This window comes from Giraffa tippelskirchi, chromosome 3, assembly GCF_054371585.1.
Source record: "Giraffa tippelskirchi isolate mGirTip1 chromosome 3, T2T-mGirTip1v1.2.pri, whole genome shotgun sequence".
NCBI lineage: Eukaryota > Metazoa > Chordata > Mammalia > Artiodactyla > Giraffidae > Giraffa > Giraffa tippelskirchi.
Window position 1 is genome coordinate 36846097 of NC_137277.1, and position 15917 is coordinate 36862013.

The window sequence follows — 15917 nt, forward strand, 5'->3', positions numbered from 1 at the left end:
GTTTATTTCAACCATATAGTTAGCTTTTTAAAAAAATTGAAGTATTGTTGATTTACGATGTTGTGTTAGTTTCAGGTGTACAGCACAGTGATTGAGTTGTATATATATACTTGTGTATGTGTGTATTCTTTTTCAGATTCTTTTCCCTTATAGGTTGTTACAAAATATTAAGTATAGTTCCCTGTGCTATACAGTAGGTCTTTGTTGGTTATCCATTTTATATAAGGTATTGTGTATCTGCTAAGTCACTTCAGTCGTGTCCGACTCTGTGTGACCCCATAGACGGCAGCCCACCCGGCTCCACCGTCCATGGGATTCTCCAGGCAAGAACACTGGAGTGGGTTGCCATTGCCTTCTCCAATGCATGAAAGTGAAAAGTGAAAGTGAAGTCGCTCAGTCATGTCCGTCCGACTCTTAGCGACCCCATGGACTATAGCCTACCAGGCTGGTCCATGGGATTTTCCAGGCAAGAGTACTGGAGTGGGGTGCCGTTGTGTATAGTCAGCTCATTTTTGAAGTTGTCTTTGTTGGGCCAGCAATGACAAGGTGAGATCACGGCCAGTAAAAGCCTGGGTAAATTTATAGTATGTTATTAAGAGTATAACCCTCAGATACAGTGTTTCTACTAAGGTGGTATTGTGTTAGGATTAGTGTGTCCTGTTTTATGTAGAATTTTGGCTAACTGTAGTGTGCAGAGAGAGCAGCTGAGATCATGAAGAATTTAGACGTTATTAAAGGATTAAGAGATGTTCCATCTGGAGAAGAAAGGAGAGGGCAAGTGTGAGATGTCAGATAATAGAAATTTTCCTCACTGATTCTGTAGGGCAAAACTAAGATTTCTAAGGAAGATGATTTGAGGTTCTTTTAGTAAAAATAGATATTTCTAACAGGTGACCAGTTGTTCAAGTAAAGTGGGGAGGATAATCTAAAATCTCTTAATGGTGGAATTGGCTGCCCCATAAGGCAGTGAACTGAGTTGTTAGCTTTATGTTTATGTGTAAGCCATGTGATCACATGTCTGTTATAGGAATGGATTCCTGCATGAATTAGGAATTGGTGTTTCAAACTATTTTGACCTCTCTTCACTGTAAGAAGCACTTTCTCCAGTGCAACCCAATCATGAAATAACATATACTCATATTAAATGTGTTGCTGGTATTTCCTATTATATTTTATTACTAACTTTAAATGGCAGGTTTCTAATCACTAAATTGATGTAACAGCTTACTAATGGATTGACATTTAGTTTGAAATACATTGGACTATAATAATCTATAAAATCCTTCTAACACTATTATCCAGTTATTATTCCCACTCAATAATGTAAACTAAAAATTGGATCCATAAATTCCACACTGCAAATGCCTAGAGATTGATTAATTAATTAATTAATTTTGATCATTAACATCTCTAGGGAGGTTGAAAATTAGAAAATGTTCTGTTTTTCGATTCTTCTTACCGCTGTTCTTATCACCCCTGCCACCCATTCCCCACATCAGTCTTTTCCATCCTTAGTTCTACTTGTGCCCTTTTGAAGACTCTCTTCGTAATTTTTCATTATCTCATTATCCACCTGAATTAAAATTTGGTGCCAGTTCTTTTCATTTAATATTTTTCCTGGATTTATGACAACATTTTCAAGTCATTTACATAAACACCTAATTTTTACATGAGAAATAATTGACTTTCTTATTTGAAACCTATCATTTAAAAAGTGTTATCTTTTATTTGAAATACTATAGCACCTAATTAAGAGAGTTTTAAAAAAAGAATAAAAGAGTAAAAGAAAATAAGGGTGTTCATTTTGTTTCACATAAGGAAGGCTAAGAAGATGTTCTGTGTCAACTTCATCACCAGATGTTCTTTTGTTTTAGAAATGGTTCATCTGAGTAAATGGGCATGGTGAAAGGCTGCAGTATCTTAAAGTTGTTAGAGTCAGATTTTGGAGGATTATATAAAATGAGATAACAGGCTTTCTATTATACTAAAGAATTTGTGTTTATCTTTAGTATTATGGAAAAAATTATTCCCAAGTGCTAGATCTGTTTGCTCTCATACTGTCAGGTGACTGGTCATGTTATTGTAGACTGCTTTACTTTACCTTCTCCTTCCCCTTCCTTATTGAGGCAAGTAATTGTGGATTTACTGAATATTTCCTAAACAAAGTATCATTCAGTGGGTGTATTTACTGCAAATAATAATTTTTAGTAATCCCTCAAAAGGCTGGACAGAGTTTTCAGAGTAGAGGGAAGAGTTTTCAGAGTACAGGTCATTTGCCAGCTGAAAGGCCACTTCTGAAACAAAAGATTTTTGTTTTAGCAATTTTTTTTTATTTTAACAAATTATTTGTCCTGGGAAAATATACATGTAGTTTTAAAAAATGACTCTTTAGTGTGTTAAAATATTTTAAGACCACTGAAATAAGTTATGGGTACTTTTTATGAACAGAGAAATTGAGATGGAGCAATAGGACAAAATTATAATCGCTGAAACTAAAAAAAAAAAAACAGATGAAGCACCTTACTACTTTTTAATTTAAATCCAATCAAGTGTAATTTATCCTTTGATTAGCTTTGATTCAGAGAGACAACTCTGAATATAAATTGGCCTATTCTTGCCAGTCTTTTATATATACATATGTATTTCCATAGATCATATTATGTTATATATCAATATAATTTTGTGTCTTAATCTTTTAATATAATTTTTCTGACTTAATATTATTCCATTGGATGGATGTACATACCTACAATACTTAATAGTTTCACTTTAAAGTCAGTGATACACAAGTTAAAACTTCTGAGTTTCTGGAACTGATTTTTTTGTGCCACTGGAGTTATGCATTGTTTTTTTTTTTTTTTTTTTGCTTGAAATAGGTGTTTTCCTGGATCTTAAATGTTTTTAAACAAAAAAAATTCTGATTGTAGTAACATTTAACCTAGATTGTGTTTTTCCCCCCGTTAATAATGTCTCATCAAGTTTAGTATACTGTTAGAGTGTAATAGTAGGACCCAGCTTGAGGCTTTAAAATATTTCTAAATTATTACATATTCTCACATGTCGAAATTAGGGAAGGAGATATACCTAACAATTATTGCATCTTTCCTTCATTTATTTACCATATTATTCTTTTCTTTCTGTATTGTTGCTTAATTCAGACACTTTTGGAAGGCAGCTATGCTCATCACTATACCACCAGTGCAGACATTTTGAATAAATGATGTAATAATTTTTCTCTTTTCATGTCAAGCATTAAAAGAAGTCATTGTATAACATAGTGCGCCCCCTTTATTTTATTACTCAAAAGGAAGGTAGCAGTATACAGAATGTGTGGAATGTTTAACAGAGTCTGATATGCTACTAGCTCTCAGCTGTGAGTTACAGCAGGCTTAGTGTTGTTGAAGTTGGCATTAATAGTGGCATGTTGCTAGGATGATACATGGTAGTGGGGAATGATATGAGCTGGAAGTCTAAGCATGGAACTGAGTCAGAATCATGAGGCTAGAAGTGACTTCTGGTCTTTTGTCAAAGCCAGTTCATCACTCTGCTGTTTTCCCTTATTTAATATCAGTAAATCTTACTAGTTTATAGCTAACATTTATCCATTTTTTCTTATATGCCAGGCTAAGTGGTTTTTACGTGAACTGTTAACTAGTTATTGTGAACTGCTAGTCGCCATGTTAAAGTATTTTGTGTGATGAGATCTATTTTCAGTTTGATTTGTGGTTGGTTGCTCATGCATTATGATTTAAGAGAAGCCTGTTTTTAAACTTTCTTGCTGTTTTATGCAGGGTGAATTGATTTTTCCAGATAAAGCTGTAGAGGCATTCTTATAAAAAGCAGTTGTTTGGGCCTTTTTATGTGTCGTAGAACTGCAGTATGTTGGAAATAGTTGAGGTGTATTTAAAAAAATTTTGGGAGGATTAAAAATTTTTTTATTAAAAAGAATAAGGGAGTTAGTTACTTGGTATATCCTCAAGGGGATCACGACTGCTGGAATTGAAATTTGTCCTCAGTTGTGGAGAGAGCCAGCCAGATCTGTGGGTGTGGACTGCGCCTCAGCTGTAGGCCAGAGCCAGGACAGGGTGGGGAGTATTGGAAACACACTTAATCTTCCTTGGCTGTAATTTTAAAGGCTATATTTTAGTTTTTATTGATTTATTAGCTTCAGTTCCTAAATGTTGAAAGGTATGGACATTTTGTGTGTGTGTGTGCGCTTTAGTGGAAGGCAGTAGTGGGTGGGAGTGTAGTTTTTTAGTGACAAGTAAAAACAGAAGGATCACCTTTCTTTATTTCCCATTGCTTTTCCCTAACTCATGTTTTAATAAGTAGCTGCCTGTAACTAAAACGTGAAGTGGAAAATTTGCTTAATTTATTTAACAGTTGGAATCTGGACATTTGAAAATACCAAGACAAGTAAATAGCACAGAGAACTTATCTCCTTCACGATTTCAAAAGTAAATATGAAATAACTACACATTTCCCCCTTCAGTGGATTCTCCATTCCTCTTTTTCTCTGAGGGTTAACACATGTTCAGATGATCAGGTGTCAGTCTTTGCTTTGACCTAAAGATCCTAGATGTTTGCTTCTTAAAATAACTCCTTGCCTTTAATGACAGGGAACTCAAAGCAGCTATCATTTTCTCTTTTTGCCATGGATTGCTTTGATGCTGCTAGATCTGTAGTGAGGCTTGACTGAAGATGTCATGGGAGCAAATAAATACTGGTTTTAATTATTTAGTATTGAAGGAGTTGTAGAGAACTTTGATAAGCACATGGAAGAAATTAATGAGCCATAATTCTGTATCTTGTAGACAGATCATTGCATTTTTTCCAGTCTTTTTTTTCTGTGTGCTATAAAATTATAAGCTCAATTTAATTGAGTAATAGGTTTAGAGGAGTATTAGGGCCTTCAGAGATAATCTCAGATCATGGTTAAAATTTTAGTAAATTGTTATTATCTGGTTGTAGGGATCCGAGACCTCTGCTGACCTAGGTAATTAGGCAGACGTATTACTACCGATAACACGTAGTATCATCTCCCTTTCTGGGAGAAGGAAATGGCAACCCACTCCAATATTCTTGCTTGGAGAATCCCATGGAGTCGCACAGTTCATGGAGTCGCACAGAGTCGGACACGACTGAAGCGACTTAGCATGCATGCATGCGTTGGAGAATGAAATGGCAACCCACTCTAGTATTCTTGCTTGGAGAATCCCAGGGACAGAGGAGCCTGGTGGGCTGCCGTCTATGGGGTCGCACAGAGTCGGACACGACTGAAGCGACTTAGCAGTATAGCAGCAGTTACTACCAATAAGCATCCCCTGGAGCAATTAGGGTCATAGATTTGTGGCTAGGTTGCTGTTGGGGTAAAGGATGCCACCAAGAGTTTGGATTTCCCTGGATTTCCCTCTCCTTGCTTGAACCAAAATACTCTCAGGGTTTGGTCAGGATAGGTGTTTATATAATCAGCTGTGGCCAAATTATAGAGCTCCTCAAGTAAAAATGGGTCCCAGTCCCTGCCGTACCATAATCAAGTTAATCTAAAAACCAGATAATCTTCCAGTAATGGAGAGTTCGTACAGAATATACAGTTCTGTATCCTTTCTATATGAAAGGTTTTTTTCATTATGACTTCAGTATAATGAGCTATCTTGAAAGTGGGAGAGTGGTTCAGTCTGGAATAGCTGTCCTAATCAGAGTGCCCTTTAGATTTTGCTCATAACACGTGAGAGAGACAGGAACTAGCAAGATTGGCAGTGGATTCATTTGCGGGATAAACAGCCCAAATAATCCAATATTGAACAAATCATAAGTGGATGGACATGCTCAGTTATACAAAGGAACTTTGAAGCTTTCTTTTGGAAATTTGCCTTATGTGATTCTCCATATATGTACTGTTTCAGCTTACAGGATTCATTCACAAAGTGTGTATTAAGTTGAGTAGAAGTGTCTTTTTTGAAAAATTAGAATTTTCGGGAATATATTGGATCTTTGGGAGAAACTTGACCACTTGTTTCTTTATAGAAATATGCAGCTGCAATACTAATCTATTCTTGTAACTCAATTTATGAATAAAAATTATTACTTGTTAACTAGTATTTTTCTTTTCAGTTTCTCTTCAGCAGCGGGTGGCAGAATTGGAAAAAATTAATGCAGAATTTTTACGTGCAAAGCAACAGCTTGAGCAAGAATTTAATCAAAAGAGAGCAAAATTTAAAGAGTTATATTTGGCTAAAGAGGGTAAGTTTATAAGTCTCCCCCTAACCCCCGTACTAAAACTGTCTTAAAATGTCAAGTTTCTTGGTAGTATATACAGTGTTAATTTTAATCACTGAATAAGTCTTGATTTTATTTCTAGGTGTATAATAGAAGCCTATTTAGAGGTTAGGGTTAAGAAAGAAATGGTAAAACAAGTTAAATAATGCATTATTTAGATATTTCTTTGTCTTTTAACCTTAATGATATTTAATATGGTAGGCTAGATAGTCCTGGGACACAGGACTTTCAGTCCTCTTAGCACTTGGGAGATAGCCCCAGGTAAATCAGGACTGTTGGCATTCTAATAATAGCCTTAGCTGTTTTATATTAAAACTGACATTTCATGTAATTTATTCAACAGATGTTAATTATCCATTAATGTGTTTAATACCTACTGTCAGGTAGGCATTGTGCCTTGGTGCTGGGTATACAGAAGGGGCAAGATTCGTGTGGCTCTTTTACTCGTAGAAGTTTAGTTCTACTGAAGAAAAAAGATTAATAGTGCACTTAGTCGCTCAGTCGTGTCTGACTCTTTTCGACCCCACGGACTGTAGCCTGCCAGGCTCCTCTGTTCGTGGGATTCTCCAGGCAAGAATACTGGAATGGGTTGCCATGCCCTCTTCCAGTGGATCTTCCCGACCCAGGGACTGAACCCAGGTCTGCATTGCAGGTGGATTCCTTACTGTCTGAGCCACAAGAGAAGCCCAAGAATACTGGAGTAGGTAGCTTCTCCCTTCTCCAGGGGATCTTCCTGACCCACAACGCTCTAAGAGATGACACCTTGCAATGGCTTTGATTCCATGTCCCTGCCGGACTCTGCTGAGTCCCCAAAAAAGCAAAGTGTATAAGACAAATGAACGAAGTATATAAGGCAAATGTATGAGAGCATATTGTGAGGGAACCCTACTCTGAAGGATGACGGGAAGGGATTTTGGATATTGACATAGGAAAGTATAGATATGGTTTCTAGAGCCCTCTAGACCAGTGAGTGATTCTCAGAATGTGATTGTGAAATAGCAGCATAGCATTAATAATCTCCTGGGGAACTTGTTAGAAATGAAAAATTTTGGAAGCTACCCCAGACTTACTGAATCTGACACTCTAGAATTAGAGTCTGTAGCAATTAATGTTTTAAGGAGCTCTCCAGGTAATTCAGATGCACATCAAATTTTGGGAATAGACACTCTAGTATAGACCAGCAGCTTTCAGACTCTAAAGTGGATAAAAATTACCCGGAAAACTTGTTGGAACATAGTATGTTGGGCTGGAGCCTGAGAGTTTGTGTTTCTAATAAGCTTGTAGGTGATTGCATTACTGCCAGTCCAAGGGCCGCAGTTTGAGAACCGTTACTCTAGACTGGTGATCCTTCAACATTTAAGTTTATCTACTCTGTAAAATGTTTACATACACCCCTCATTCCTCAAAAAATTTTTCATCTTAAATTTAAAAAGATTTGAAGTATGTCAATTCTATTGTATTGTTAATGCTGACAATTTAAATAAAAAATTCATGCTTTAGACATATCCAGTATAGTCAATCAGTGATTTATGATAATATCCATAACCGATCCATTGAATAAAAAAAATGTGAATAAATTCTTCAGCAGGAATTTTACATGTTTCCCCTCCTTGTGTTAGTTTTAACATCTTCCTCAGAATTTTATTCTAAAAAGTGATTTTTTAGAACACAAATTTGAGTGTGCATCAGAATTTTACCTCTAGGGTTTATTAAAAAGAAGATTGCTGGGTCCCACCCCCAGAGTTTCTGATTCACTAGATCCATGGGATCCTAGACTTTGGATTTCTAGAAAGTTAACAAGGTAATGCTGATGTTGTTAGTTCAGGGATGACACTTTGAGAACCACTGGCCTACAGTAATATTTTGTGCTTGAAAACCATTAGAAAAATTGGTCTGACTGCTCTGCAATAAAAATATGCATAAAAATTTCTTTTGTATTGCATTATTGCAGTAATTTAAAGTATATAAGTGATTACATCATAAGTATTGTATACACTTAAAAATAGTATGATAAGGTGTAAAAATTACTGGAAATGCGGGTCTTAAGAGATACATTGATTCTCCTGCCCAATTAAGTTATTTAACCTCTAGTGATATTATTAATGTCTAGAAAAAGATATGTTTCAGTTTTTTTCTTTTCCTTCTTTTTTTTGTTTTTTACTAGATATAAGTTGGGAATTCCCTGGTGGCTTAGTGGTTAGGATTCTGGGCTTTAACTGCTGTGGCCTGTGTGCAGTTCCTGGACAGGGAACTGAGATCCCACAAGCCGAGCAGCATGGCCTTAAAACAAAACAAAAATAGATGTAAGTTAAGCCCCTGATCTCATAAATAAGTAGATGGAAATAGAAGTTTTTCTTTTTTTAAATAGTGATTGTTATTTTATTCTCTTAACTCTTTCTGAATTATGTGTTCAATCACACAGTGCTCTAGCTTCAATTTTATTTTATAGACTGACAACTCAAATAGGTCTTTCAGTTTTGTTGAAATAGACTTTGCAGTCCATGCATGTATGCGTGCTAAGTTACTTCAGTCATGTCTGACTCTTTGTGACCCCATGGACTGTAGCCCACTAGGCTCCTCTGTCCATGGGATTCTCCAGGCATGAATACTTGAGTGGGTTGCCATGCCCTCCTCCAGAGGATCTTCCCATCCCAAGGACTGAACCCATGTCTCTTATGTCTCCGGCATTGGCAAGTGGGTTCTTTACCACTAGTGCCATCCATGTGACCTGCCAAAAGATTTGTTACCCAGTTACTAGTCATTCACTTTGTTACTGACATTGATATTTTTAAATTATTCCTCTGGTTTGATATCACAGTGGAATTTATACACAATAAGGCAGTGAACCATAGTAAAACTCAGGATAGGTGAAAGCCTTTCATTTGTTATGTAGGGAGAAGGGTATTAAGAAAAGGAAGGTGCAAGGAGAATCTACACATAAACACCTCTCTGTTTTAGGAAAGATTTTTATGGAAGTTGAGGATCTAGAATTTGATTCCTTTAAAACACCATGTGGCTCTGAATCCCTTGGAAGATCTTTGTGTACCTGCTCAGGTACGTGTAACTCACTCTGAAAACCACCGTCCTGGAGTGGTGTTATTCAGATTAGGTTGTAGCTCTTTGATGGATAGCAGAATTGAATGGGTTGTGACCAGCAGTTTTTTGAAAAGAAATACAATGGAAGATAACAGAGCACATTATTTACCTGGTAAGGTTACGTAAGTATAATTGAACAAAATTTTCTGTTTCAGTTACATATATACATGTATGTATAGAATTGTGTGATAAAATACATTTTTTGGTATGAATCGTGGTAAAAACAGTTTGAAAGTCACTGTTCTATAGGGTGGAAGGTTGCTAGGGCTCACAGAATTCAGCCCTTGCCTTGGAAAGGTTTACTCATGCAGTGTGGGATTGGATGGTTTTCTCATGGGTTGCAGAAGGGCTGGCTGTTCCCTGTGAATTTTTTTCCTTCATAGGCTGACAAGGAGATGGGAAAGCTAGTGTTCCTGTCTAGGCATAGTGGTAGTCTGCAAGACACTGTGGAGGTTGGGATGAATGAGATATGGTTTTTATCTTCAAGAAAGTATAGTTTTCCTTATCTTTTCTGAAACTATAAAATTGTCTCTTCTATAAAATTCTAAGAAATGAAAATGACTAAGAAACTAATTTCTGAAATACATTATCAATTGCAGTTTTATATCTAAGCAGCTTTGAATGTGGGTTTGTTCAAAAACATACCTGGTATGTTAAAATTGCTTTGAATACATCTAGACCCAGTAAATAATCTGTATGTGTACTTTTGTATCTTTACTATCTGAAGTTCTGAGTGAACTTAAACTGGCCATAGAGAATAGGTGAGTTAACTTTTTATAAATTTCAAAAGGAATATTGTGATCCTTTTTGAGAGTTTTTGGTGTCATTTCTAAAGAAATTGCACAATGTGTAAAAGGTAAAGGTTGATTTAGTTTATGGATGACTTGGCTGTTTGCCTAAACAAATTCAAAGATGTCCTCTAAAGCAGCAGCTCATCTTGTTGCATGAAGTATAAATCTAGTCTTCTATGATTTTCACCGGGGGTAACAGTATAAGTCATGGTTTTATTGTGTTCAGTAGTCTTTGTATGTTTTATCTTTCAGCAGATCAGGTCACAATAACCCCGGAAATCCAAATACTGGTATTTTTCCCAATTAGAATAGCTTTTGCTTTGGTGTTGTAATAGCTGTGCTTTCATTTATTTGAAGAGTGGCTGAAATAGAAGTGCAAATAGTAATGAGAAGTACTAACAGGGGGTAATACTTCTTGGCTCCTCTTACTGCCTGTTACTGCCTTAACACCCATTCTTTTCCCAGCTGACATCAACTGGGAATGTTATAAATACTTAAAATTCTGTTACTTTTCTGCTGAGATTGAAAAAGGGATTTAACTTTCAAAAAACAGTTTTTGATTTAGGTTTCTCCTTGAATCAGTTTCAGTACAAAGCTTGGCACTGCAACACTGTTTGTGTTTTGGAAATCCTCAGTTTTGAGCAATGAGTAAGAGCCTGTTACACAAGGAATCAAACAAAAGGCCATAGAGTTCTCAATTTGAAGGAGAATAGTAGAAATAGAGCTCATGTTAATCACCAGAAGACAGTGAAGTTTTCTAGTGGTGTTCAAAACGATTTTGTACATGGTCATTACTTACATAAAGCTCTGATGTCAACTAACCAGAGCAATATTTAAAAGCTTGGTTTAGGAAGATAAATAAAAAGAATTCCAGGAGAAGAGACTGGAGGGAATAGTAAAGAATATTTGAGGAGATAATGACTGGAATTTTTCAAGCATTAAGAAACAGAAGTGTGTCTTCAGCATAAGTATGGAGTACCAAGTAGGGTAAATAATAGTAAATTTATACTTTAAAGATACAACAATTTTGAGCGATGAAACTTTAAAAAGCTAGCAATGATGTACCCAGGAAACCAAAAAATACAGTCTTTTATATTCAGTTGCTCAGTCATGTCCGACTCTTTGCCACCCCATGGACTGCAGCGCGCCAGGCCTCCTTGTTCATCACCAGTTCCCAGAATTTACTCAAACTATGTCCATTGAGTCGGTGATGCCATGCAACCATCTCATCCTCTGTCGTCCCCTTCTCCTCCCCCCTTCAATCTTTCCCAGCATCAGGGTCTTTTCCAATGAGTCAGTTCTTTGCGTCAGGTGGCCAAAGTGTTGGAGTTTCAGCTTTAGCATCAGTCCTTCCAATGAATATTCAGGACTGATTTCCTTTAGGATGGACTGGTTGGATCTCCTTGCAGTCCAAGGGGCTGTTAAGAGTCTTCTCCAACACCACAATAAAAGCATCAATTCTTTGGCGCTCAGCTTTCTTTATAGTCCAACTCTCACATCCATACATGACTACTGGAAAAACCATAGCTTTGACTAGACAGATCTTTGCTGGTAAAGTAATGTCTCTGCTTTTTAATATGCTGTCTAGGTTGGTCATAACTTTTCTTCCAAGGAGCAAGCATCTTTTAATTTCATGGCTGCAGTCACCATCTGCAGTGATTTTGGAGCCCCCAAAAATAAAGTCTCTCACTGTTTCCACTGTTTCCCCATCTGTTTGCCATGAAGTGATGGGACCAGATGTCATGATCTTAGTTTTCTGAATGTTGAGTTTTAAGCCAACTTTTTCACTCTCCTCTTGCACTTTCATCAAGAGGCTCTTTCATTCTTTGCTTTCTGCCGTAAGTGTGGATCATAAGGAGCACTTAAAATATTATGTGTATCTCAAAGGAGTACTTTACATATTTTAAATGTCAATCTACTTACCATGTTTTCTTACCTAATGCAGTTAGAAAGATTTTAAACAATGTAAATTTTTTTAAAAAGTTTGGAAACTAAGAATGGATTCCTATTGTTCATGAGTTAAAGAGGAACTCATAATGAAGACTGTAAACTACTTAGAATACAATGAAGATGCTTGTGGGATGCAGCTAAAACAGTATGTTGCAAGTAATGTTATAACTTTAAAAACATTTATTAAAATTAGTTTGTTAAAACATGTGAAAATGTGAGAAAGTGAAACTAAGTGATCTAAATGTTCAACTTCAAAAGCTAGAAAAAGAGTGAACTCAAAGAAAATACAAGAAATAAAACAATAGAAATGGAAAGTGTAGTTGAGTTAAGCTCAATAAAATCAAAAGCACATGTTTTGGATGTACTTTGAAAAGATAAGAGTGTTCATAGTAGCACTATATTTTTAAAAATTAAAAAAAATTCACGTATAGTTGATTTACAGTGTTGTGTTTTTGGTATACAACAAAGTGATTCAGTTATACATATATATTCTTTTTCATGAAATTTTCCATTATGGTTTATTACAGGATATTGAATATAGTTCCCAGTGTTATACAATAGGACCTTGTTGTTTATTTTATGTATAGTGGTTTGTATCTACTAATCCAGAACTCCTAAATTATCCCTTCCCTACCACCTGTCTCCTTTAGTAACTATACATTTGTTTTCTATGTCTGAGTCTGTTGTGTAAATAAGTTCATTTGTTTCATATTTTAGATTCCACATGTAAGGGCCAACCCATCAGGAAGACAAAATAGTTATATACACATCTAACTACAGAATCCCACAATACAGGAAACAAGCTGACAGAAATGAAAAGAGAAAAATACAGTTTTACAGTAAGATTATATTTTTTTAGTACTCCACTTTCATTAATGAGTAGAATAGTAAGGAGATCAACAAGGAAGTATAGGATTAAGTATAAAAGGATTGTTAATACAATGTTTGCTCTCTGATCACAATGGAATGAAATTTGGGAAACTCACAAATATGTGGAAATTTGGTGATACACTCCTGAGTTATCAATAGCTGAAAGAAGAAATCACGAAGAAAATTAGAAAATACTTCGAGATAAATGCAATTGTAGACATGGCATGCCAATCCTTAGAAATGCAGCTGCATCAGTCCTTGACATATGTAACTATAAATGCCTGTATTAAAGATTAAATATTTCAAATCAGTAATCTACTCTTTCACTTTGTAACACTGGAAGAAGTGTTAATGAAGCCTAAAGCAAGTAGAAAGAAGGAATTAATAAGGATTAGAGTAAAAATCAGTGAAATATAGAATAGAAAATCAGTGAAACTGTTACTGCTTTCTTTGGAAAGACCAACAAGTTGATAAATCTTTAGCTAGATTGACCAGTAAGTGAATACCAGGTCTATTACTACTGACCTTACAGAAATTAAAAAAAGTATAAGGGAATACTATGAATGAGGAAGTGGGCAAATTGCTAGAAAGATACAAACCCCAAAACTGACTGAAAAAGTGGAAAATCTAAATCGGATACATAGCAAATAAAGAGGTTGAATTTGTAATTAAAAAACTGCCCGCCCGCCCTCCCGCCCCCTCCCCCCCGCCAAAATGAAAAGAAAAGCGGAGGCTCAGATGGCTTAAGTAGTGAAGTTTACCATATGTTCAAAGAATTAACACTCCTTCTTCTCTAACTCTCCTAAAAGTAGACAGAAAGGAAACTTGCCCTCCTGATCCATTGCTTCCAATTCAGGGGGCCTGGGCTTGATCCCTGGTGAGAGAACTAGATCCTGCATGCCACAGCCAAAAGATCCTGCTTGCTGCAGCTAAGACCCTGTGCAGCCTATATATATATGTTCAGTTTAGTTCAGTCACTCAGTCATGTCTGACTCTTTGTGACCCCATGGACTGCAGCACACCAGACTTCCCTGTCTATCACCAACTCCCAGAGTTTGCTCAAACTTATGTCCATTAAGTCAGTGATGCCATCCAACCATCTCATCCTCTGCTATCCCCTTCTCCTCCTGTCTTCAATCTTTCCCAGCATCAGGGTCTTTTCCAATGAGTCAGTTCTTTGCATCAGTTGGCCAAAGTATTGGAGCTTCAGCTTCAGTCCTTCCAATGAATATTCAGGGTTGATTTCCTTTAGGATTGACTGGTTTGATCTCCTTGCAGTCCATCGGACTCTCAAGAGTTTTCCCCAACACCACAATTCAAAAGCATCAATTCTTCGGCATTCAACTTTCTTTATAGTCCAACTCTCACATCCATACATGACTACTGGAAAAACCATAGCTTTGACTAGACAAACCTTTGTCAGCAAAGTAATGTTTCTGCTTTTTAATATGCTGTCCAGGTTGGCCATAGCTTTCCTTTCAAGGAGCAAGCGTCTTTTAATTTCATGGCTGCAGCCACCATCTGCAGTGATTTTGGAGCTCCCAAAAATAAAGTCTGTCATTGTTTCCCCATCTGTTTGCCATGAAGTGATACTATAGTAGAAGAGGGGCTTCCCAGGTGGCACTAGAGGTAAATAACTCATCTGCCAATGCAGGAGACATAGGAGACATAAGACATATGGGTTTGATCCCTGGGTTGGGAAGATCCCCTGGAGAAGGAAATGGCAACCCACTTCAGTATTCTTGCTGGAGAATCCCATGGACAGAAGAGCCTGGTGGGCTACCGTTTTATGTGGCCACAGAGTCAGACACGACTGAAGCAACTGAGCATGCATAGTAGACAGAGCACTTACATAATCATTTTAAGAGGCTAGTATTATCCTGATATCAAAACAATATGGACATCACGAGCAGAAAGCAAAACCAAGAAATTACAGACCAGTATCCCAATATAGCTGCATAAATCCTCAGCAAAATACTAACAAGCCAAATTCAGCAGCACATAAAAAGAATTACACAGGGCAGCAGTGGAGAAACAGACATAGAGAACAGACTTATGGACATGGGGAGAGGGGAGGAGAGGGTGAGATGTATGGAGAGAGCAACATGAAAACTTACGTTACCATATGTAAAACAGATAGCCAACGGAAATTTGCTACATGTCTCAGGAAATTCAAAACAGAGGCTCTGTATCAACCTAGAGGGTTGGGATGGGGCAGGAGATGGAAGGGAGGTTTAAGAGGAAGGGGATATATGTATACTTATGGCTGATTCATGTTGAGATTTGACAGAAAACGTAAAAATTCTGTAAAGCAATTATCCTTCAATTAAAAAATAAGTAAATTTTAAAAAATTCTGTACATGACTAAACGGGATTTATCCTAACAATATAAAGTTGGTTCAGCACCTGAGAATCAGTTAATGTACCACATTAATAGGGTAAAAATCAAAATATGATCTTCTCTAAAGCATTTGACATGGTTCAACACCCTTTTATGATAAAAACTCCAGACTAGTAGTAGAAGGAAACTTCCACCTCATAAAGGGCATCACAAAAGCCCTGTAGATAGTTACCTTTGTTGTTGTTTAGTCACTAAGTTATGTCCCACTCTTCTGTGATCCCATGGACAATAGCCTGCTAGGCCCCTCTGTCCATGGGATTTCCCAGGCGAGAATGCTGGAGTGGGTTGCCATTTCCTTCTACAGGGGATCTTCCCAACCCAGGGATCAAACCCAGGTCTCTTGCATTGCAGGTGATTTCTTTACTGTCTGAGCCACAGGAATGTTAAACGGTCTAGTGACTGTAAAATAGCCTTTCAGTTTCTCAAATGGTTAAACGTTAAGAGTTACCATTTGACCCAACAATTCCACTTCTAGGTTTATACAAGAGAAGGGAAAACACGTCCATACATAAACTTCTGTGTGAATTTCT

General features: G+C 36.8%; 1 protein-coding gene across 8 annotated transcripts in view; it reads left to right on the forward strand.

Annotated features, from left to right (window-relative positions):
* RABEP1 (rabaptin, RAB GTPase binding effector protein 1) overlaps window positions 1–15917 on the forward strand; it is a 96687-nt gene that overhangs the window by 23481 nt on the left and 57289 nt on the right. For 4 of the 8 annotated variants that reach the window (XM_081579058.1, XM_081579064.1, XM_081579059.1 and 1 more), the window contains exons 2-3: window positions 6115–6243; window positions 9238–9333. The exons of 2 other annotated variants lie outside the window; for them this stretch is intronic. In XM_081579058.1, coding sequence (XP_081435184.1) covers window positions 6115–6243; window positions 9238–9333 — 225 coding nt within the window. The remainder of the gene's footprint in view (window positions 1–6114; window positions 6244–9237; window positions 9334–15917) is intronic. 2 more of the 8 variants (XM_081579060.1, XM_081579061.1) reach the window with 1 other exon arrangement.